Genomic DNA, 22542 nt, shown 5'->3' on the forward strand with positions numbered 1-22542 from the left:
CCCAGAGCTGTTCCAGGACATCTCAGATGAGGAGCTGGACAAGTAGAGTAAACTTCGTATATTTAGGAAAAATGGGATTGCACTTCAAATAGTTGTCACCTGCTCTGGGTGCTTGGTCACCAGTTCGACGACCTGGTCCTCATCGGCCTTGCTCAGAGTCTTGCCTGTGGCGGCCTTCAGGGCACCAAGCTCCTCTGGAGTCATTGAGACTCCGGGGATCTGGGGCTCGGTCAAGCGCAGGCCGAGCTTGCGGCGCATAGAGCTGACATTGGCGCTGACGGGCTTATCGTCGACCTGCAGAACCACACGCACACGCTGGAACAGACCCACAGACGACGACTTGTCAGCAGACACCAGCGTGTGCGACTCCTGGTCGTACTGCAGGACCGCCGGCACGTCCTTCTTGTCCTTGTCGCTCGTATACACGACGCCCTCGATTCCGTAGCTGGGAATCAGCACGCCAAAGCCGTTCTGCAGAATTTGCGTCACATAGCCAGGCTCCTCGACAGTCTTGCCCTTGAAGAACAGGTTAGTGTACAGCTCGACCGACGAGCGGCTGGCCTGCTGCGCCATGCGGTGGCGGTGGTTCAGCACATCGCTCTGCTCGGACATCTTGACCTTGTCGGTGAGCTCAGGGCCAAACACCACCTGGCGGTCGATTGCAGCATGCAGAAGCCGGTGCACCATGACGTCGGCGTACCGACGGATCGGTGACGTGAAATGCGTGTAAATGCCGGTGGCAAGACCGTAATGGCGGAACTCCTCGGGTGTGCAGGTGCCTGAGCAGAAGTACTGGGCCTGCATCATGCAGCGGGTGGTCAAGATGCGCAGGAGGTTGTTGAAGTACGGGTCGCTGGGCAGCACAGCGCGGTCCAGCGACTGCGCCAGCGCCAGGCTGCTGCCAGTCTCGAGCTCAATGCCAAGCGGCTTCAGTGCGTGCTGCAGGTTGTCAAAGTTCTGGGGCGGCGGCTGCGGATGGCGACGCAGCAGGGCCGAGTCGGGGAAGCTCTCGTAGATCTTCTGGGCAACACTGATGTTCGCCAGCAGCATGAACTCTTCGACCAGCGCATTGGTCTCCTTCAGCGCCTTCATCTCGACATCGACAGGATCTTGCGAGTCGTTCTCAAGCCGGAACCGCACCTCGGGCGACGATAGCGTCAGGGCTCCAGCGTCAGTACGGCGCTTGCGCAGCTTCTTGGCCAGCATGTTCAGATTGCGGATGTTCTTGGTGATGTCGTCCTGCATCGACGGATCGTCCATGCGGTTCTGGGCCTCCTCATACGTCAGCGACGCCTTGGAGTGGATCACGCTCTTATGGAATGTGACGTTGACAATGTTGGCGTCAGGGTCGAGCTCCCAAATGCACGAGAACGCAAGGCGGTCCACGTTGGACATCAGCGAGCACAGGTTGGTGCCCAGCAGCTCCGGAAGCATGTCAATGCGGCGGTCGACAAGGTAGACAGTGGTCGACCGGTGAGCGGCCTCCTTGTCCATGGCTGTGTTGGGCTTAACAAAGTTGGTGACGTCAGCAATGTGGACACCGACCTGGAAGTTTCCATTTGGCAGCGGCACGGCATGCAGGGCATCGTCGATATCCGTACAGCCGGGGGGATCAATGCTGCAGACGTTGAGGTGGCGCAGATCGGTGCGTCGGCCGGCGGTGACCAGATCACGGTCCGGATCAAACACCCAATTGGCACCCTCAGATGGCAGATCAGCACGCACGCTCTTTGTGAATGGCTGGTATGGAACGTCGTGCTCGAGGAGCAGAACCTCGGTCTCGGTAGCCTTGTCGCCGGCATCGCCCAGCGCGCGCACAAAGTGGCCCTGTGGGTACCGTGACTCCTTGGGCCACGCGTCAATGGCCACCAGAATGCGCTGCCCTGCGAGCACGTCGACCTGCCGTGTGCGGATGCGGATCTTGGGAATCCGCCGGTCCATGGCCAGCACGCTGACCGATGTGGGTGCGTTGGATGCACGTGGGCCCTTAGGAGCAAAGTTCGGGTCAAGGAACGCGCAGTACGATCGCCAGTTGCGGCGGACGATGCCGACCACGCGTCCTGTGATTTCGCCATCCTCGGCTTCCAGGGTCTCGTCGGTGATCTCGGCCGGCTTCACACACAGCCCATCCTCGCTGTCGGCCGCAGTGTCGCCAGCAGCCGCCGGGGTGGACTTTTCGGCTGCCACACGCGCACGCTTGCGAGCACGTCCCTCGACAGACTTGTCTGCGTCGCCCGGAACCACCGCAGGGTCCCTGGCTGCCTTTTCGTCGCTCTTTTTCTTCTCATCGACATCCGGCACCGAATCCTCGTCCTCATCAACCAACGCAGCACTGGGTGCTTTGCGCCACTGCGACTTGGGCAGGATCTGTACCGCAACCTTGTCGCCCTGGATCGCGCGATTCATGTCCATGCGGCCCAGAATCAGCACGCTGCGCTCCTTGCCGTCGGGGAACGTCGTGTAGATCGAGCCCTCCAGGTAGTTGTAGGCCGCAATTTGCAGCGTGCCCTGCACCAGCATGCCTGCCTTGATGCCTGCCTGTACCTGTACCGGACTCAGGTACTCTGGGTACCCGCCCCACCTGGAATCCCCAGACTCGCGGTCGGTGATGCTCACACTGCCCATCATGTCCAGCAGCTCCGGGTGCTCTGTGAAGATCGCCAAGTACTCGTCCATCCGGCACGACTCAACTCCATCTTCCTTTGCCTTCTTCAGATTACCCTCGTCATTCGTGACCATTAGCGCCGCAATGCCCGTGTTCGACAGATGATTCGCATACCATTTGACTGCGACCCGGATTGCCCTATCATTGCGGTCATTAGGTGTCTCACCTGCGCTGCGGTCAATGAAGGTCTCGCGGTGGTGCTCGTTCGAAAACACAAACCACCGCCGCTCGTGCTCACGCACAATAGCCCGCACGCGGTTGTACACTGCCATACTCAGCCCGCGCAGCTCGTCCAGTACCGTGCTCAGCACCACGACATTGTTGATGATCGGCCGCTCAAAGATATCGATCTGGTTGATGAACGCATTGGTGTCGGGGATCAGGTAGTGTCTGCCCCACTTCTCCGAGTCGCGCGGTGTACAGCTCAGGGGGGCTGCTGTCTGCACTCCATCGACGCTGTGCCTGCCGTGCTCGGCCGCGTCCTGCCGGGCCTTCACGCACACCGGGTGTCCGCACTGCTCATAACCGCAGCTGATGTCGTCGCGCAAGTAGTGCTCCTTGACTGTGCGCACAATGTTGCCCTTGCGTGTGCGCTTTACAAACGACTTTGAACGTAGCATTGCGAATAAAATATGTTCAGTGAAGTCAATGTGGAGCAAAAACTGTTGCGTTGAAAAGCGAAAATGTAGTGCAAAAAAATCAGAGGGGCTTAATCAAGAAATGATTATATTCGGATTAGTAGATTAGAATATGTGAATACCTCTGAATAGGCCAGGAGCGGCAGGTTTTAGAAAGTTGACAAGCGCAAGCTCTAAGATAGCCTCACTATCCCAGAATTGGTTCTAGAATGCAATGGTGTATTTTCACAACTCCCTAGTAAGTGAATAGCGATGATAGCACAGGGAATGGCGCAACATTGCAAAAAATACCTTTGAAGATATTCACAAATCGAATCGCTGTACCATGTATATGCGCAGATACCGTCCATCATTTCATTATTGTAGCTGAAAATAGACCAAGATGTTCTTTGCTACCAGACAGGATGTGGCTTCGCATTTTGTATGGCCATGACTCGGAGAAGCATACCTTGGATTTGACCGGGATAGCGACTTCCCACACAACCACTTTTAAACATCCCAAGATAGGATAGCTATTGCTTAGCCAACAAATACAGGAAAGGATACCATCGTGTTTCAGTGAAGTACACACCACAAGGCGTTCAATCTCAACATGAAAAGCCCCTATATGTGGCACAATGAAACTGGCTTCACATGCATACCACTTCGTTTGTCTTTCAAGGTCTTGGCTCTAACACCCTTGCGTATCAGCAGCAAGGCCTATTTTGTACCCTTGACCTCTCAGATATTATGTCAAGCTCTAAATGCACAGATAGTGCAGGCGAATCCTCGGCAAATGAGATGTTGCCAATCTTTAAAGGTTGCTAAAAACAGATAATGGCGAGCATATACACCCCGCGTATCTGTGAACACCAAGTAGTATGCAGAATGCTCGCTATCTCTTCCTTGTCAATTATACTCAAGGAGACAGTGACCATTGCTCCTGCTGTATCAACATAGGGTATCTTAGAAGTGAGGTTGTATTAGAATCAACCGAAAGGCAGAATCCACAAGGAGTGGCCCGGAAAACATGTTCGTTTTGAGGTTCCTGCAAGCAAGTTGGTGCATTCCTTGCCACATCTACAAGTTCTGGCACCTCCGTCGCATGCGCGCTTATTGTTGTCATAGTTGTGATGAGCTTGGAAAGAGGAAATCGGGGCAGCCAAGACAGGGCTTTTCCATGTGGTTTGGGATATATAACCCCAGACCAGCAACCACCCACTCTTTCACTACCTTGTACTCTCCTAACCGCATTACTTGTTTCGTCTAAAGCACTCACCAATATACTATCTCCAGATATATTCTATTCTTTTTCACCTCAGTTTCAATGGGATCCGATTCTTCCAAGGAGCAGTATGACGCTGTCCTTCGTGACCACCCTACATGAATCTGCACAAAGAACTCCAGTGATGCCTCTACGTTGGCTAATTTCAACAATATTGAAGAACTGGTGAAGTCGTTTTCAAGGGTTTCCCATCTCTCCCCGCACTGTATATGGTTGTAGCCCATGTTACGCTACCCAGCTCATTCCTGGCGATTCGTATGACAAAGTTGCAAACCGTCGGGATACAACATCCATGTACTTGTCCCGTTTGGACTGTTCTAACACAGTAATGAAGTGGCGAACTTGTCTGGCTTGAAGACGCTGTGTCTCGCTTTTAAGCTTGTCGATATGGACAAGGCATCCTTTCCCAGTGGCAATATCTCTGTTCGTTTCGGATATCTTGCATTGATACTCACATATAGGTCTACAAGAGACTAGTTATCTCTATCCGGTGTTTGAAAGCAACCCGACTAGCCCCATTGGATTTACTGGAACTCTTCATCACATGGCTACTGGTGTCAGTGTCATCAGAGATGCAAAAGACTTGTTTATGTGTTATCCAGATGGCAATCCGCTAGCTCCCTAGTGCTCTGTAGCCCAGGTAGCCCACATATTAGAGCAACCATCATCTGCTGAGAGGGCATTTATCTACAATTTCAACTGGCTGCTGCCCAAGCACATCACCTAGAAGCAACAAAAATAGCTTGTGTCGAGTTTCAGTATCGTCAATAAGCTAAGTCTGGCTAACCTCATCATGCAACTACCTTTGCTAAAATACCTAGATATCCGCCTCTTCTCAATGAATTCCAACGGTACTGGTCAAACTCTGCTCCCTAGTAAGGCTCAAACCAAACACAGGATTCATAGCCAGTTAAACCTAGCGAACATGCAGTCAATTAGTGGCGTGCTCTAGGAGCTTGCACTATTTGCCCAGATAAAACTCTTTACTAAGAATATCTGCGAATTGGTTCAACTTCTCCCTGCTCTCAAATGTCTCAGCATCAACCCTGAATATGTCGAGAGGGTCAGTACAGCAACTAGCAGCAATCATCAGCCTCGGCGCTATATTGGTGTCCGAGCTTTAGATATTTCAAGGCTGGATTCCTAGTTCATGAAGCATATTTAAATAGTCTTCAATATTGGGCATATTAAAGCAAAAGGATGTGAGAGTACCTCTTAAAGACCAACTAGAGTCATTAGAGTACATCAACACATAGTTTGACATGCAGCAACAAGCTGTGACTAACAATCCAGAGAAAATGAGGGCATCCTGAAAAATTTTGCCACCGGAACGTTGGGCTGTAGACGTTGGATCCAGTAAATGAGGCTGTAGAGATACCAAATATTAGCAGGCCATGAATATAGTGATATGAGGTAAATACTCTTCTCAGCAAAGCAATAGTATACTTACACTAGATGTACATCTAAACTCTCAATATCTTCAGTGACTAGACTCACTTTAGTCACATTTTTGCCCTATCCGGTTAACGACGAGTGTAGACGCAGTTGCTAAGACGCAGCATTATATCTTTGGTTACCTATTGATCTGATGACCTATGCTGCTATAATGATTAAAGTTTACCTGCGGATATCTCTAGCCACAGTTATGTCGTAGAGACCCACCGGGGCAAGTTCCTTAGAATACATCTGCTATTGCTGCATATGTTCTAGCCGGTCTCCAGCTACGCTGAGCCTGCTGATTAAATCCACAACCGTGATCTACCAATGATAGCCAATCAAGCGCGGCGCCCTTTATCTTCAGCTCGTCTAAAAGTGTTGGTAAAATGGTCCGCCTCTCAGTGACTTCGAATTGGCAAGCAATTCTGGAATTCCTGGTCCTTTTTCTCTCTGTTTTTTCTTCTTCTCCAGCAAACCCGCCTTAATCGGAGCGTTTTAAAACGAAAAAGAAAACATACATATAACAATGGGCAGCTTCTTCACCATCGCTGGTCGCAAAATCGCCACCGAATACGTAAGGAACCCTTTTTAAGCGGCGTGGGTAGACTAGACGCGACCTTTGGTTATCGGCTTTGAAAACGGCGGAGGGCACGCTAATTACGCACACATTTATGAAAATACTCTTTTGTAGATTGTCCTCGGTGTTCTGGGCACGTACGGTCTCGGTATCAAGGCCGCCCTTCCCAAGACCGATAAGACCAAGCAGCCGCCTATCGTTGCCTCGAGCGACGAGGAGACCAAGTTCATCCAGGAGTTCCTGAAGGCCGCCGAGGCCGAGGAGACCAAGGCCCCTGCCGCCCACTAAACTTTATATCTAGCGCTGTCTTCGGAAGTTACTATACCAACACACCCCTTTTTCCTCTCTGCCTTCGCTCATATATCTAGTCATCACCGGCTTGAGAATGCATGTGTGAATATTGGTTTTGCTATATACTATGTGGAAAAAGAGCGATCTTGCTACGAGAACAGCAGCTGGCGCGCGCCATGGTATACATGCAAAATGCCATCGAGCTTGGGCAGCAGGTGCGGGAACATGATGACGATTCGGTGCTCGGGGTCCCTGGGCATAATGGCCATATAGTACCGGTACTCGAACATATGCAGTGCCTCATGTATAACGATGTCTCCGATCTGGTGTCGCTCGTAGCTGCGCACGCTGCGGAACCCCGCCAACGTCACAGTTTCGGTCTGTATTCCCACATCCCGAATCACCACCAGTGTCTCCTTGTAGACCTGCAAACCGGACCGCACTAGATACAGCACCATTGGCAGGAAGGCAAGCAGAATAGGGCCGCGGAAAAAGATATGGCCAGCCCACGACATCAACGCAATCGCCATTATATCGCTGGCCCGTATTCCCGCCGAGTCCTGGCGCACCGTGTACTCGCAGATATCCGGCGACCGCTGCTCGCACACAAGCACCAGCGCATTGCCGCGCACCTCCAAGCCGCCTGGCGGATACCCAATGAACTCCTGCTTGGGCACATCCGGCTGGTCGGGCGGCTCTGGTATACTGTCAGCTGTGGGTTGTCTTTGGTGCATAAACCGGCTGCGCAGGGTCGGCGACTGCGGGATCTGCTTGGCTGTCGAGAAAATGCTGGTGCCGAACGGGAACCGTTGCGGCAGCTTCGATGGCAGAACCGACGAGGACGTGCGCTTATGCAGGCTACCCTCGCGCAAAAGACGCAGGTCCTTTGCTGCCGTGATCGGCGAGTACGGCGAGGAAAACGAGTGTGAGGCTCGGTGCATTGAGGGCAGCTGCTGTGGGCTGGCCTCCATGGGCAAGGCGGCCAGGGAGGGCGACTCGCTATTCTCCCGCCGCCGCTGCGACGACCGGCCGAGCCGCGGCCACAGGTCGATGCCCAGGAACGAGCCCTCTTTGCTGTCGCCGGAGCCGCTGCTGGTGATTGGCAAGGTGGCCGAATTGGACCGGTCCTCGGTTGCTTCGGCCGACCAGCTTGCAGGCCCAGTCGGCACATCATTTGCGAGCACGGGCGATGCCGGTGTTGTGTTTTGCTTGCTAATTACTCGTCTCAGCCGCTTCATGTCTGTGTGCACTCTTGTTGCAAGCGCTTTGCAGAAAACAAAAAAATCGATGTAAAAGTGAGCTGGCGAAGTCAAAAGACCACAAAAGCTTCGGACTTTCGCAGGGGGCAGCTGTTCACAGGAAAAATCGGTAGTCTAGAAAAATACTGCAAGAAGCAGCTATAAAGTTACAATATCACAGCGGCGAGTGCAATCCTAGCTTGGTGTTGAACTCGAGCTTGGCCAGCTTCTGCTGCCGTGTCCACCGCTTCTTGTCGTGCAGCTTGCACAGATCCTGTAGCGGCAATAGCAGGATCGGGCCGACGAAGCCGATAAAGTACGTGTACCAGGCAACCCTGTCCACATGTGCATCGCCAAACGCCAGCAGCAGCGCAGCAAAGGCAAACGTCAGCACGAGGGACACCGCAGAGCACACCGACCAGACGACATTGCGGAATGGCAAAAACTCGATCGATGTGCGCGTCCTAAACATCAGTGTAGACGAAATACATACGCAGTTGTACACCAGTGCGACCATCGCGCACACTTGCGCAGTCAGCAGCGCCCACTGCTCGCTCGGGTCCAGCTCCATCCAGTCGCGCTTGCCAAACACCGACGACAGCTTGCCCAGACTCGACACGCCCGGCATAGTTTTCTGCAATGCAGTGACGTATACAAGCACAGTCAGGGCGACAGCTGGCAGCATCCGGATGGTCGCATACACAGCGAACCGCCGGATATCCGCCAGGTGGCCGTGGTTCTTGGGCGGCAGCGTCGACATGATATTCTCGTCGTGCGGCACAAAGAGCATCGATGCACCAAGCATAGGCGCAATGACCCACAAACACCACATGGTCAGGTAACCGTTCAGCGCGGGCGGCAGGAGACACAGCGAGGAGATCAGATTCACCAGGACCAGCACCAGGCACGCCATGATTAGCAGCACCGCACACTGCTGCATACAGCTGACGAGGCGACGCGCCTCGCGGATAACCTGCATCAGGGTATACAGGCTAGTGTCGTGCTGCAGGAACAGCGGGCATGGAATGCACGTCAGCGCCGCACCTAGTGCATACTGAGTAACTAGGGCACCCGAGGTCGAGATCGATCCGTCGTTGGCGACATCCTGGCCCGCCAGCATCGCCGACCGCAGCGCAACCACGCTGTTGTTAGCACTGATGTTGTTGGTGTTCGCCCGGGTCCTGTTGGTTGCGTTCGGCGACGCCGACGAGCCGCTACCATTGAACAGGATGCGATTAAAGTGCGGAATCGGCTCGACGCCGACAGCCAGATCGGCCACAGCAAAGGTCAGCGTGTTCGAGTCCCTCAGCGCGCTCCCGATACAGCACGCAACGTCGCCGTTCTCTTGGAATATATTGATCATTTCGCGGGTCGCGTCCGGCGTGCACTCGGCAAACAACGATATCTGCAGCGGGATGTCATCGACCTCTTCCAGATGCGAGCGGATGTTCTCAATGCCGCGTGGCAGGCGCGCTTTTATGTCGTGGTCCTCAACATACCCGTCATCCCCAGTTTCGTCGGTAGGCGAGCTCAGCAAGATGCACGTGTTCCAGTCGGTCTCGAGCCCGAGCCGCTCTGCAAACGACTTGCTCTGGCGCCCCTTGGATCGCGAGAAATACACGAACCGGATGCCAGCGATAGACAAATCCTCGATGAAATCGCATACATCCGTCTTTGGGTCATAGGCGAAGGTAACCAGGCCAAGGAAAATCTGCTCGGAAACAGCATCGCGCAGGAAGCCCTCCTCGTCATTGAAGGTATCCAGCATCGGTTTCGGATAGTCGAGATCAGGCTCACTGGCTGCCGAGGCAACCAGCGATGCTTTAGCAGATGGGTGAGCGGCAAAGGACCGCGCATCCAGCTGAAGATATTCAGGCAGATCCGACAGCGCATCGTGCTCGCTGAAATCTTCCTCAAACGACGGATTGTACTCTGGGACATCCTGGTGCTGGATGGAATCATCGTCGACAGCAGTGCCGCTGGGCCCGCTGACCCGCGTATCTGTATTCACTGACATGAAGCCGCGCCCGCTATCAGCACCAGGACTGCCCGAATGGCCGCTGCCGCTGGAGGCATCCTGGCGCTCCGACAGCTGCTCATGTAGAGCCTCCAGCTCGGCTTCGGCCTCCTCTTCCTCCTCCGGATCCTCATAGATGACATCGAGCGGGCGAGTCAGCGGCGAAAACGGCTTCTTGACAATCGAACTGATCTGGTCATGATCAGGACCTGGCAAGTTCACAGAGGCGATTGACGCACAAGCCCTCTCGGGCTGCGGTGGCAGATTGACGTAGATCTGGCGGCGACCTGCCTTGGATTCGTCGTCCCAACCATCCCAGCGGATTTTCTTGGTATCGATGCTGAGCGGGCGGTACGAGAAGGCCAGACATTGGAGATCTTGCTGCAGGGCGTTCAGGTACAGCGAGTAGTACTGCGAGATGGTGCGGTCATCCAGGGCCTTGATCTCAGTGCCGTCATAGTAGTCTAGGCACATGTTCATGATGAGTTCGACGTTGCCGTTGCTGAACAGCTGCAGGCCATCCGGAGTCTCGGCGTTGCGAAACACCATCGACGCAAAGCTGGCCTCGCAGAATATGTCCTTTTGGTGTGTCGACTCGGTTGCCTGGTGGAACGGTGCGAAGACGTCGACCTCCTTCAGCTTGCGATACATGGCCACGTCTTCGGGGGCAAACCCAATGGCGCGGCCGACCTTGCACAGACATGTGTCTTGCGACGGCAGAATCTTGCCGTGGTAGCGCATGCAGTCGCGGCGGCGGTGTGTCGGGTCGCTTTTCTGCTTCAGTGAGTCATGGGCGGCAGTGTTGAGACAGCAGTTGAGCCCGATGGTTTTTAGCGCTGGCAAGTACTTCTCCCAGCCCTCGTCGATAATAAACGGGATCCTGTCGGTGCCGACCAACTGCTCGGCAAAGTCCAGGATCGCGTACTCGTCGGTCCTGTCCGGTACAACCACCTGCTCCGGCGAGCAGAATGGCTCTGCTATTGTGCCCTCTTTGTCAATGCTGCAGATGACCGTGATGCTGCCCAGCGTCTCGGACAGATTACTGGAGCGTGACAGATTGCGGTAGTCGCAGTTGGTCATGAGCCACCGCATGCGCGTCCAGATGGGTCCAAAGCCAACTACAACGTCCTTGGTCGGTGGCAATGCCTCGACATCAAATTCATCGATATGCTCCATGTCCTCGTAGTCGGTCTTGCTGCGCTGCAGCGTATCAAACAGCACAACCTCGGTGGCGTTGGTAAAGATGCGCGCCACGACCCAGAACACCGGCCACAGCGTGGTGCAGGCAAAGGGAAACAAGACATACGCGGTCTTGGCCAGCACAACCTCGACGCCCATCCACCGGAACGACCGCTGGCTGATATCCACCACGCCATACATGACCAGGTTGGTGGCCAGTGCGACCAGCGCAACTACAGGCAGGATCCGCAGCGCACACAGCCGGATCACGATCCGCATCTGGCTCTGCAGCACTGAGCGACCGGTCCGCCGATGGTGTATCGCGATCTGCTCCAGGTGGTTGCCGAGCGGTGTCTCCAGGACGCAGAACAGCATGCGCCCGGCCAGCTCCGGAAACCCAATCGTCGCAGGGTCCCATGGCCGCCAACGCTCCTCGGGCCGCGGGCTGCCGATTGTCGCGCTGAGCGGGTGCCGCGGAAGCGGGCATTCGGTCGGCATCCACAGCCGCATTGTGTCGGGCGTGAACCGCTGGCCACGCACCAGCACAAAGTCCTCCTGCACTGCAGTGCTGCTTGTGCGCAGCGCTACCGAGCACGGCACTACTTCGCCAAATCCGATCGCCACCACGTCACCTTCCACCACCAGCAGCGTCGGCACATCCCGCCATACGCCGTCCCGCAGAACCGTATAGGCCGTCACCGTCGGCAGCTGGGGCGTGCGCAACTCCGCGTATGTGCCGGACCACCCGCGGATCTCTGCCCCGATTGCGCGCAGCCGTCGGTCCAGCTCATGTGCCTCCAGCCGTGACTCGCGTGCCAGCACCCACAGCGTGAACAGAACGCTCGCTACAAGCAGCACCGCCTCGACTATCGCCCCGACCCCGCGCGTCTGGTCCGGCCGGCCCCTGCCCAAAATGTAGCTGCCGCTGACCAGCAGAAACACTGCCACCAGCAGCGTCGTCCCCAGAACAACAATCGCCGGGCCAGCGCGTTTATAGAAATGTGGCGGCACCACGATCTTGGCATTGTCTGTGTCTATGAGCTCCAGGAGCTTCAGCTTGGCTGAGGCTGTTGTCAGCCCTATTGCCGCCGGCGTCTCGTTACTGCGGCTACTGCTCACTTTTATGTCATTACTATTGGCGTGCCCTGCGTCGTCTTCGAATATATCGCTGCTTTGTGCTGCGCCATCGGACGCTGCCGGGTCCATTGTCTGTGCCAGGCTCTAAGACGTGAATTGGTTGTGAATGAGACTAGAGAAGAGAAAGCAGAGGCGCCAACCGGTGAGGTGGGTTGCGTCAAGGCGCTTATTTTTTTTTTTGGCTCTGCTGGAGATATCGGTGTGGTTGGAGTGGAATAGGGTGGGAATAGATGCTAGAGCGCAGAGTCACGGAAAGAGTGGAGAGGGAGCAGCATGGAAATAGTACAAGGAGGTATTCTGCAACCACGCACTAACGCATGTAGTTTTTAAGTCAAATTTACAAGCAAAAAGGTTTTTAGTAAAACAAAACGCACAATAATACTGTTTGAAGGCAAGAGGCGAATTCTTCTGTTGTTTTCGTCGGTCCAGCAGAATGCACCGTTCATTATTCTGGCCGATCGTTTTCAGCCGGCTTTTCAGAAGCCTCTCTTCAATATTTTGCGGATCCTGTTCGCGCTCGATCCCTTGGCTTTGCGCAGATCCACCAGCGCTGAGGGCGCTGCCGGCTCCTTGCGCTTCCGTAGTCGCCGTCCTGTGCCCGCAGCCACCGGGTGCTGCTGGCTGACCAGCGGCGCCAGATCTTTCCAATGCACGTCCTCAAGCCGTGCTGCCGTGGCCACAGTACTTGTCGCTGGCTCCTCTAGCACCGGCTCCTCGATCTCCTTTGCATCCTCAGCCTCCTCAGCCTCCTCAGCCTCCTCAGCCTCCTCAGCTCCCTGCCCCACGCAATTGCCATGCTCATCGCGCGGAACCACCTTGCCGTGGTACGGACACGCGACGAGGTCGCGTCGACGGCACAGCTTTCCATTCTTGAGCGGTGCCCGGCACTCTTTTATCACCGGTCGCCTGGAGGTATTCTGAGCGACGTCAGAATAGAGCAGCGTGCGCTTCCTGAGGTTGTCGACGGCATCGCCCTTTAGCACTGCCTGCTCTCGAGCACTGCCCAGGAACCGGTGCCGGATTTCCAGCCCAGTGACATTGGCATCGACCGTGTTCTTGTCCCAGTACATCAAATCCTGCCCAAACTCCACCACAGGTGCTGTCTTCAGCAGCTGCTTTTCAATCTCGGACTTTTCCGTGTTCGCGGTACTCTGTCGCGGCCGTTGTGCTGTTTGACGCGGTCTTACAAATGTGGGGTCGTTCTCGAGCTCGGGCTCGTGCTGGAGTGCGAATATCGGGTTCTCTTTCGGCCCCTGCTTGGCTATTCCGCCTGGCCTTGCGCCTTTGCTGCGCTGGTAGCGCTTCACAATATCCGTTGCATCCTCGAATTCGTCCTCCGACTCCGACTCCCCGCTGCTGTTCAGGAATGACGTGTCGATGTGCAAGTCTCGGCACTTTGGCTCCAGCGCCTCAATGCGCCTCTGCAAACCACGCACAGACTCGATGAGCGGATGTATCTCGGGATCTAGCGCCGGATCAATCCGCGACAGTTTGTCCAGCCACGCGTCGATCTGCGGCTTAAAGACCTTCATTGTCGGCTTGAGATGCTCACGGATTGTGCTGTAGACAACCGAGTTGTCTGGTGATTCTTCGGCATCAACAAGTCGGTCGGGGTTGAGGTCCACAGAGATGCCGTGTCGGTTTCGCGACATGACCGCCAGGATCTGGTCCAGGTCGGACTCGCTATCGTCATCGCTCTTGCCGCTTGCTTGCGGCTCTGCATCAAGCATGGCTTCAAACTCGTCATTGTCTTTCTCAGCGTTGGCCGAGTCCACTCCATCGTCAATCCCGGCAACTCCAGGCACCAGGATCGCAAAGCAGCTGTCCAGCACTGTCAGCGACTCATCGATGTCCTGCCGATGCATCTGCACGTCTGCCAGCACCGAGTCCCACGACCACTGCATGTAGCGCTCTCTATTTCTCTCCCGCCCCTCCTGCGCTCTCTCCACGGCCCGCTCTCCTTGGCGACTGGCCGACGCCTGTGAAAAGTCGATCTTCACCGAGTACTTCAGGTACCGGAATGCCAGCCCCAGTCTCCGATATGCACTGCCGAACCGCCGCACCCATCCGAGCATGCACTCGGCCGCAAGACGCTTCAGCTTCCGTGCGTATGCCTGGGGCGCCGGCAATGTATGCTGGTAGAGCCCCAGCGTGAGAGACAGGAAGTGGGGCAGCGCGGCAATCAGAAGCAGGCGGAACTGGTGTGACCGCTCAAACAGCACGCTTATCGCCTGGGTGCTGGAGATGCGTATCTGCGCGTGTTGTTTGCCAAGAGCCTTCATTAGCAACTCGAACACGAGAGGTATTGTGTTTGGCGAGCTCTTGCATGTGCGCTTCAAGACGCTGAGTTTCTCTGGGTCCAGCGCATCAAGGCCACTCTTGGTGAGCTCGTCCACTAGTTCTGGCAGGTGTTCAGTCATGATATATATTCACAGGCTGTAAAAGAGGAGAAGGTGTGAGCGGAGACGAAGAGTGCCAGAGCATTCTGGCGAGCCAAACGCACCGCCTCGCACATTCAAAAAAAAGACCTGTGACCGCAGCCAAAAGGTAAAATTGTCCCATTAATTTCCCTATTAGGATTCCTGAGGGCACGGGCTATAAATTTGCGACATGGCCGGCGCTGGTGGTGGAAAACTCATACTTACCTGGCACCTCTGCGCTGTGATCAAAAAGGCAACGCGGACGGCTGCGCTGCCTGTCATTGCACGAAGACGTGCGGCGCGGCCGGGAATGGGTCCTCTGGACTCATCTCCGATGCACAATTTTTTGATGTGGAGACAGGTAGCACACGCGGTTAACGCCGTCGTGTGTCTGTCTCCGGACCCCCACCCCACACTACCGAAAACGAGAATGCGGACCAGGCATGTTGCGGCATGCCGCCTGTATGCACAGGTGCGCTGTAGCAATGCCCATGCACCTGGTCTTGGCCGCTGGCAGGTGCTCCCACGACCAGCGCGGCAGCGATATGAAGTGCCTCTGTCAGCAGTAAAGCTAGAATTAGCATTCAGCATTATAGAAATAAAAGCTAAAAAAAAGCCCTTAGAACATGGCGGCGACACCAGCAACGGCAAAGCCCAGGGCGGCGGCAACCTTCATGCTGACCGCACCGTTGGTCGAGTTCGACTTGGTGGCCGAAGAATTGGCGGCCGACGACTTGGCAGCACCCGAGCTCTCCTCCTTGTGCATGTCACTCATGTCCATCGACGACTCTGCGGCGCTAGTAGCAGCCGGCGAGGCAGCAGAAGCGTCGCCCGAGGCAGCAGCCGTTGGCGTGGGGTCGGAGCGCAGCATGCAGTGGATCATTCCTGGGCCCATGGTCATGCAGCCCTGGTTTGCCGGGCAGTTGGCAGTAGTCCACGCGCCGCCGTTGCAACGCAGGATGACGGAGTCGTTGCCATCCAGGCACGACGCAGCGTTGCCCTGGCACGACTGGCCGTTGGCGGCGAGGGCGAGGGCAGCAATGGTGACGAGGCTGGTAGCGCGGAGCATGGTTGTGTTGGGCAGGCTTATAAGTAGAAAGAATTGGCTGGACAAACGAAGCAGCAGAGAAAAGAGTAGATAATGGCGCCCTTGTCTTATTCCTTCCGAGCGGCCACTGTTGACTGAGCAGATCCTCTCTCTCTCTCCGCTATTGGCTGGCGGACCTTGGCCATGTTCTTCTCCCATTCCTCGACGAAACCGTCCAAAAAACAAAATAATGTGCAGGTCGATCCGGGTTCAGAACCCAACCCCTGCTCCTCTCCCCCTGAATGAGCCACCTGTCTGTGCACCAGCGACACAAGTCTCTGCCATACTGTGGCCGATCCAAGCCCAACTGGCCCACACCGGCTGCTGGCTTTGCCTAGTGCTTGTATCCCGCTTTTATTTATACACCGGTCCATTCACAAGTAAGATGCACCGCTGGCACGGTAACAGCAGCAAAGCCAGCATGCTTGCGAAGCGGACATTGCTTTTGGCGTTTCGGGGGGGGGGGGGGCAGAGCACGGTAGCAACCACCAATGCACGTGGGGACTTGCTACAACGAACATCCCCTTGACACTGATCCGGCAAGCGTCCTGGCAGAGCTACCTCGGGAAGTTTGCCTCGGCAGCTGCTCAGTGCCTACGTAGACATATTCATTGTTCTGCTGCTTTTCTATGCCATGGCGGCCATTGTCTCTGCAATACACACCAACCCCATCACTATCAGCAGCAGCTCGCGGCTCGCTTGGCCGAGCCTCAATGTGGAAATGAGCTGGCTGATAATCTTTGAGATTCCGGAGTTCGGACAAGGGGCTACCTAGAGCCGCGCATGCGATTACTAATTCCCATACGTGCCGCTAGCCAGCTGCTGCAGCAACGACGACTACTGCCCTCATCTCTCTTTCACTTGAACTGCTGCTCCTGTTAATGGTAAGGCCTTCTCCTACTACTCTACTGCACCAGCTTCGCAAAATGACGACCGACGTTTCCAAGTACCGCTTCAACCACACGATGTACCGCATCAAGGACCCGAAGGCGTCCCTGAAGTTCTACTCGGAGGCCCTGGGCATGAAGGTGCTCGATCAGCACCACAACGACGACGCAAAGTTCTCGCTCTACTTTGTCGGCTACGAAGACCCGGCGTCCGAGGGTCTGGTGCGTCTGGGCCGCCAGGGCATCCTGGAGCTCACGCACAACCATGGCACCGAGAACGACGCGGCGTTCTCGTACAACACCGGAAACGGCGATGTCGGTGGATACGGCCATATCGCAATCACGGTCGATGATCTGCATGCCGCATGCGACCGCCTGGACAAGCTGGGCGTCAAGTTCATCAAGCGCCCCGAGGACGGCCGCATGAAGCACATCGCTTTTGTCGCCGACCCCGATGGCTACCGCGTTGAGATCCTCGAGAACCCCCAGCTCAAGGCGTAAAATATTCTTCACGATTATCCATCTGATTAAGTCGTAATCTACGATGCCGGCCAAGCGCCGTCCCCGTGCATGCATGTCAGTGGTCGGTGGGAGGGCTATGTATAGTGTGTTTGAACGCCTGCCGCCACTGCTGTAGCGTTGTGTCCGTCTCGCTGCTGTCAGATTTGCAACTGCCTTTCTGGGTGGACACGGAAAAAAAATCAATTGGATTCTCGCCCCTGACTCCCCAGAATCCCCAGAAAGTTGAGACGGCTGTTCGAGAAATTGCATGGAAGGTTTGTCGACGAAGTATATAAACGGAGCTGGCGTGTGAATGTGCCTCCTCCATCGCCCCTGCTCAATCTCTTTCTTCCACTTTTTTTCGTCAGTACCGCTGCCTCCTCAGACAATAATGGTCTACGCCGTCAGAATCGCCGCCCTCACTGCCCTCGCTCTCTCTGCTACTGCCCACGACTGCCAGGGCAACGCTGTAGTCTGCCAGGACGGCACCGACTCTATCCTGCTCCGCTGCAAGAACAGCGAATGGGAGACCGAGACGTGCGGCGCCAAACAGTACTGCATGACCATGGCTCCTGGCATGGTTCACTGCATGCTGCAGCCCGACGACTACACTCCCACTTTCTCGGCAGCTCCTTCTGCATCAACGTCTGCTGACGCTGGCCACAGCCACCCTGCCGCTTCAACAACTGATGTTTCGCCAACATCTGCTGATGCTGGCCACAGCCACCCCGCCGCTCCGACAACTGGTGTTTCGCCAACATCTGCTGGTGCCGGCCACAGCCATCCCGCCGCTTCGACAACTGATGTTTCGCCAACATCTGCTGATGCTAGCCATAGCCACCCCACTGCCCCGACAACTGGTACTACAGTCCATACGGATGGTGGCCACTCTGCTGCCCACACGACGGGTAGGTCGGCTGCCAGTTCCTCAGCGGCCACTAACACGTCTACCAGCACGAATGGAGCACACACCAATGCCCTCAAGATCGCTACCATCGCCGCTGGCCTTGCTATTGCCAGCTTTGCTGCTCTCTTCTAGCTTTAATCGTTTATTCTTGATACTAGACCCTGGCGTCCGAAATGAATCCAATTATACAGCCGCCGAATGTCGAACCATGAAGTATCTGGGTGTAGAGAGCATTTACTAAACAACCCCACTCTATAGTAGATATCGGTACTATGAGAGCAGCATGGTAGCGGTTGTCATTGATCACAGGTGCTATTCAAAATTTAGGTTAAGAAGCTTATGTAGGCCTGGCTGATGGCAAATCAAGGCTTGAGGGGACAGACCCGCGGTGTTCATTGTAAACATATTTTTATTTCCTCTGTGAACCAGTGTTTGAGTATATCGCTAGCATCCAGCACGTCATTTCTGAGGGACGGCAGCTTTATAATGGCAATTGCCACTGTGTCGTGATCCCAACATGTCTTGCATGCGAGTTCTGTTAGTTTCTGACTCATGACAGGAAGGTCAGCCAGCGATTGTCGGTTTCCTCTGTCTGCGAACTTGGCATTATGTGAATTACTAGCTTGGACTCCAATTACCTCAAATCTGGCAAGACCGTGAAGAACTCCCAGCAGTTGGTGAAATTGGTTGAAGTCAAGCCCGCAGTTGCCAAGGACCAAACACCAAAGACCTGGGCTATTGTAGTCGGCAATCATACGTGCAGGTGAAGAAATATAAAGTGGATGCAGTGGTAAATATGTCTTGATCTGCTTGGTATTTGGTGCAACAGGAAAAGGAAAGCGTGCCGCAACTAGTGTTTTATACGAGGTATCGCCATGCGCGGAAACATCATTTTCACCTAGGACGCGGATACAGGGCATGTTAGGGATTATGCGACCCTGGAGCAACCCAAGAAACAGTCGAGTGACGGCAACCGTAAACGATGCCAGCGTACTGTAATTATCACTGAAGATAGTGCTGAGATCGGAATTCAAGCGTGCAAAAATGCGAAGCAAGGTTAGCGATGGGAACGCATGGACACTAGGCTTCCCGCTCAGCTCATGCGACAGCTGGCCACGGTGGTAAATCGTGATAGCTCTGAGCTTTGGATAGACATAGTGGCGGTCTTGGGTGCGGCCATACTCCATCATATCTAGGAAATGCGCCATTTCCCAGGAGGCTCAGCTCCCCCAGTATTTCCCAGCTTCTAACGATCATTTAGTATGTACTGGCCTCTGTACTGCTGTTGATATGGACAGGCTGAAGGTCAATATAGTCATCGAATCTGGAAAATATAGTGTCTGATATGCTTTTGTGCAAAATAAAGGTTTGCAGCATCGTAGCAGCACATCTCACGATGCATTCAAATCAGCCTTCCTCGCGCTCACCGTGTATCCCGCGAGCAGCAGTAAACGAGTGGCCCTTTGCATTGGGGAGCAGTCTCTGGATACACTTGGCAACTGACTGAACCTGCTCGTAAGGATCCGAGACAATCATGACTCACGCTCCTTGCTGATAAATACGAAAATGCATCTCGCAGACCCTAGGTAAAACTGGATAGAAAGAAAGTCCTCGGTAAGACACATGATTCTGGTGCTGTTAACAACTCCCCCGCTTACTAGCAAACTATTTGTAGAATTAACAAACTCGGAGCAGTCATTAGAAGCTGCCATAGCAAGAGCAGGATAAAAAATATCTTGTCCTCGGGTGTAGCTATCAGACAATTTTCCGTCGGTATTCTGTGATCTGGTAAAAATAGTGAAGGACCGTGGGGCGCCATGAGCGGCAAGCGTGAGTAAGCGAAAGAAAAGAGCTGCCCAGCCACTGCTCATTCTATGACATGCCATCTCTTCCCATACACTGTTTAGCTTCTCGCGATAGTCAAGCAGGCCGCAAATGTGACTGAGTATTTCAGCCGAGATGTTTTGTGCTACCTGGTTTGGTGTATCCATTTGTGACTTCGCCTGCAAAGAGGCTAGAAGGCAAAAGATACGCAGGATATGTAGTCGGCTTGTCATGATCGCCATAGCAATATATCAAACAGCGGCAGCTGCTTCAGAATGTGGATTGGCATCTGGTTTTGCCATACTCCCTCAGAGCCGTCATATACCAGCAGACTTGGTCTTTAGACAGTATGGCCATATACGTTGTTCAACTCCCAGGCGCTGCATTTATTTTAAACGACTGCTGATGCAGGGTATCCACATATAAGACCACAAGTCTAACCAGGATATGTGCAATATTCACTGGCGTGTGCTCAGCTCTTCAAGCCCCAGGTGCTTGAGCACATTGTCCTCGAGTTCCCAATAAAATCCCTCAGGGTCATCAGGGAACTTTGTGTGTAGCGCGTCAGTCGAGCCCAGAATTGACGCAGAAAGCATTGTTGTTTCCATCAGCACAACGGCGACCACTGCATCCTGTACTAGTACCTTGTTTCGGAACATGAGGCGTGCATGCGCCTGCGACAGACGAATCAAACTCTCCAACAGCCTGATCGTGGTTCGTGCAGCATTGAGCTGATCCCTTTGGCGCTGGGCTTGGTAGTATCTGGTCAGCACCTGCTCGCTGGCAGAAGTAGACTCAGGCTGGAATGAACTTTTGACAAAGGCAATGTACGCCTGCAGCTTTTCGAATGGCCATGAGCTGCTAGCACGCATCTGATTTGGTGCTGCCTGTGAGGGATCATCCATATCCATCATCGAGGCTTGCCTCGAGCCCATGTCTGGCTGCAGCAATGGATTCTCGTTACGCAGCAAAAAATCTGAAACGGTCTTGTCCCATTCAGCATCGTGGGTATCAAGCAGAATCAGCACAAGATCAAAGCGACTGAGCAGCGGCGTTGATAGAGCGACATTAATAGACAGACTCTCGTTCACGTCGAACCTGCCTTTGGGGTTCATCGCTGCCAAGACCGAGCAGCGCGAGTTGAGTTTACACACAATCCCTGCCTTAGCAACCGAAATGCTCTGTTGCTCCATGGCCTCTAGAATTGTGCTTTTCTCGGCCTCCCGGATGCTGCCAAACTCGTCGATACAGCATAGTCCGCGATCTGCAAGCACCAGTGCACCAGCCTCCAGCTGCCACTCGGACCCATCTTTGACCGCTGTAACTGTAAGGCCAGCGCTGCTCGAGCCAATACCTGTGGTCAGGACCGAACGAGGCACCAGCTGGGCGGCATACTTTAGGAATTGCGACTTTGCCGTGCCCGGATCGCCTACCAGCAGCATGTGCGCCTCACCGCGCACTCGTAGCCCAGACGGATCGGTACGCGCCACGCCGCTGATGAGCACGAGCATCACGGCTAGTTTCACGTAGTATAATCCGAATACCTGTGGGCACATACTACGAACAATGACGTCGCGCCCGCTGAACGGCATCGCTTTGTGGGCATCCCAGAAGGACCTGAATTCGTCTTTGAGGTCGTTGGTGATGGTGATCTGCGAATTCTGCTCGTTATGGACTAGCACACTGTTGGCGCGCATGATAATGGCGATGTCAGGTCGCTCGCCGACCATTGCCGGACGCCAGCGACGGATTATGACGCCGGTGATTGTGACTGAATCGCCAGACTTTGCCAGGTCGACAAGATCGTGCTCAAGGATGATTACGATTGCTCGTGGAATCGTGCCCAGCATCAGCCGGCCGACCTGCTCCTGGACCTTAATCTCCTGGTAAGTCTGCACAGTATTGCAGGGCGTCGCCGGTGTCAGTGGTAGCTGGAAAGAAGTTTGTCGAGTTGCAGAATTCCTCGTTAGGCACCATGCAGCGAGTTGGCTTTGGAATGTAGTTGTACTGCTCCACCTCTGCTGGCATCATGAACGATCCGCGGCATTTACCGCACACATATAGGCGCTGCGTCTCCATCATTTTGACCACGCCGGTGCGAATTACAGTGCCAGAAATGCTCACCAGCTTGCCAATGTCTTCAGATCCGGGGATTTTCATGCGCACAAGGGACGGGTGGTTGGGCAAGTGTGTTATCCGCACCTGCACATCCTCTTTGACAGTGAATTCGGGCGAAAGGTGTGATCGCTGCTTGGCGCGTGTCTGTGCTGTTGTGCAGGCCTGGCTGAACAGCGGTAGGTAGCGGGTGGGCGACTCGAGCACCATTACGGCCAGCTTGTGATCGTACTCGATGAGCAGATGCATATCGACCTCGAGCGAGTGCATATGGGTCTGCTGGTCTATCAACAGGCAGGCCGATGTCTTGGCTGTAGTAGTGATCCAGGAATTGGTCCATTCGGCCGAGAACAGCGGT

General features: G+C 54.7%; 10 protein-coding genes across 10 annotated transcripts; 3 read left to right on the plus strand and 7 right to left on the minus strand.

Moving 5' to 3' along the window:
• Positions 1-46: 46 nt before the first annotated feature.
• On the minus strand, positions 47-3297 carry DL89DRAFT_265903 (RNB-domain-containing protein). Its single transcript, XM_040886877.1, has one exon. The coding sequence runs from the start codon at positions 3283-3285 to the stop codon at positions 85-87; it is 3201 nt and encodes a 1066-aa protein (XP_040745735.1). The 5' UTR covers positions 3286-3297; the 3' UTR covers positions 47-84.
• Positions 3298-6494: 3197 nt separating this feature from the next.
• Positions 6495-6869, plus strand: DL89DRAFT_321369 (uncharacterized protein; the record flags this gene model as incomplete). Its single annotated transcript, XM_040891276.1, has 2 exons — positions 6495-6578; positions 6696-6869. The coding sequence occupies exons 1-2, from the start codon at positions 6531-6533 to the stop codon at positions 6867-6869; spliced, it is 222 nt and encodes a 73-aa protein (XP_040745736.1). The 5' UTR covers positions 6495-6530.
• Positions 6870-6973: 104 nt separating this feature from the next.
• Positions 6974-8173, minus strand: DL89DRAFT_265904 (uncharacterized protein). Its single transcript, XM_040886878.1, has one exon. It carries the CDS (start codon positions 8108-8110, stop codon positions 7022-7024), a length of 1089 nt encoding a protein of 362 aa, XP_040745737.1. The 5' UTR covers positions 8111-8173; the 3' UTR covers positions 6974-7021.
• A 334-nt stretch (positions 8174-8507) lies between these two features.
• On the minus strand, positions 8508-12260 carry DL89DRAFT_213363 (uncharacterized protein; the record flags this gene model as incomplete). Its single annotated transcript, XM_040884242.1, has 4 exons — positions 8508-9172; positions 9329-10111; positions 10439-11766; positions 11809-12260. Coding segments are annotated over 4 exons (3228 nt in total), but the record flags the coding sequence as incomplete, so codon positions are not given.
• Positions 12261-12715: 455 nt separating this feature from the next.
• On the minus strand, positions 12716-14958 carry DL89DRAFT_111823 (uncharacterized protein). The gene has a single exon (XM_040883113.1). It carries the CDS (start codon positions 14861-14863, stop codon positions 12920-12922), a length of 1944 nt encoding a protein of 647 aa, XP_040745739.1. The 5' UTR covers positions 14864-14958; the 3' UTR covers positions 12716-12919.
• Positions 14959-15413: 455 nt separating this feature from the next.
• DL89DRAFT_265906 (uncharacterized protein) lies at positions 15414-16011 on the minus strand. Its single transcript, XM_040886879.1, has one exon. The coding sequence runs from the start codon at positions 15930-15932 to the stop codon at positions 15483-15485; it is 450 nt and encodes a 149-aa protein (XP_040745740.1). The 5' UTR covers positions 15933-16011; the 3' UTR covers positions 15414-15482.
• Positions 16012-16876: 865 nt separating this feature from the next.
• DL89DRAFT_291509 (lactoylglutathione lyase) lies at positions 16877-17338 on the plus strand (the record flags this gene model as incomplete). The annotated part of the gene is made up of 1 exon (XM_040890208.1): positions 16877-17338. One exon carries the CDS (start codon positions 16877-16879, stop codon positions 17336-17338), a length of 462 nt encoding a protein of 153 aa, XP_040745741.1.
• A 391-nt stretch (positions 17339-17729) lies between these two features.
• Positions 17730-18377, plus strand: DL89DRAFT_255959 (uncharacterized protein; the record flags this gene model as incomplete). Its single annotated transcript, XM_040885399.1, has 1 exon — positions 17730-18377. The coding sequence occupies one exon, from the start codon at positions 17730-17732 to the stop codon at positions 18375-18377; it is 648 nt and encodes a 215-aa protein (XP_040745742.1).
• A 260-nt stretch (positions 18378-18637) lies between these two features.
• Positions 18638-19453, minus strand: DL89DRAFT_255960 (uncharacterized protein; the record flags this gene model as incomplete). The annotated part of the gene is made up of 1 exon (XM_040885400.1): positions 18638-19453. One exon carries the CDS (start codon positions 19451-19453, stop codon positions 18638-18640), a length of 816 nt encoding a protein of 271 aa, XP_040745743.1.
• Positions 19454-20441: 988 nt separating this feature from the next.
• Positions 20442-22448, minus strand: DL89DRAFT_233452 (MCM-domain-containing protein). Its single transcript, XM_040884935.1, has 3 exons — positions 22044-22448; positions 21034-22000; positions 20442-20988 (listed from the first exon to the last, which is right to left on the minus strand). Exons 1-3 carry the CDS (start codon positions 22431-22433, stop codon positions 20528-20530), a joined length of 1818 nt encoding a protein of 605 aa, XP_040745744.1. The 5' UTR covers positions 22434-22448; the 3' UTR covers positions 20442-20527.
• Positions 22449-22542: the final 94 nt, after the last annotated feature.

Source organism: Linderina pennispora, assembly GCF_002104995.1.
Source record: "Linderina pennispora strain ATCC 12442 chromosome Unknown DL89scaffold_3, whole genome shotgun sequence".
NCBI classification, from domain to species: domain Eukaryota; kingdom Fungi; phylum Kickxellomycota; class Kickxellomycetes; order Kickxellales; family Kickxellaceae; genus Linderina; species Linderina pennispora.

Excerpts from the sequence above, each read along its gene's own strand:
- DL89DRAFT_233452 (XM_040884935.1), bottom strand. The coding sequence starts at position 22,433 with ATGCATCTGCTCATCGAGTACGATCACAAGCTGGCCGTAATGGTGCTC. Across the intron at positions 22,001-22,043 it reads CAAAGCCAACTCGCTGCATG|CTACCACTGACACCGGCGAC; the intron begins GTGCCTAACGAG and ends ACTTCTTTCCAG. Across the intron at positions 20,989-21,033 it reads CGTTTCAGATTTTTTGCTGC|CCTCGATGATGGATATGGAT; the intron begins GTAACGAGAATC and ends GCTCGAGGCAAG.
- DL89DRAFT_265906 (XM_040886879.1), bottom strand. The coding sequence starts at position 15,932 with ATGCTCCGCGCTACCAGCCTCGTCACCATTGCTGCCCTCGCCCTCGCC.
- DL89DRAFT_265904 (XM_040886878.1), bottom strand. The coding sequence starts at position 8,110 with ATGAAGCGGCTGAGACGAGTAATTAGCAAGCAAAACACAACACCGGCA.
- DL89DRAFT_265903 (XM_040886877.1), bottom strand. The coding sequence starts at position 3,285 with ATGCTACGTTCAAAGTCGTTTGTAAAGCGCACACGCAAGGGCAACATT.
- DL89DRAFT_111823 (XM_040883113.1), bottom strand. The coding sequence starts at position 14,863 with ATGACTGAACACCTGCCAGAACTAGTGGACGAGCTCACCAAGAGTGGC.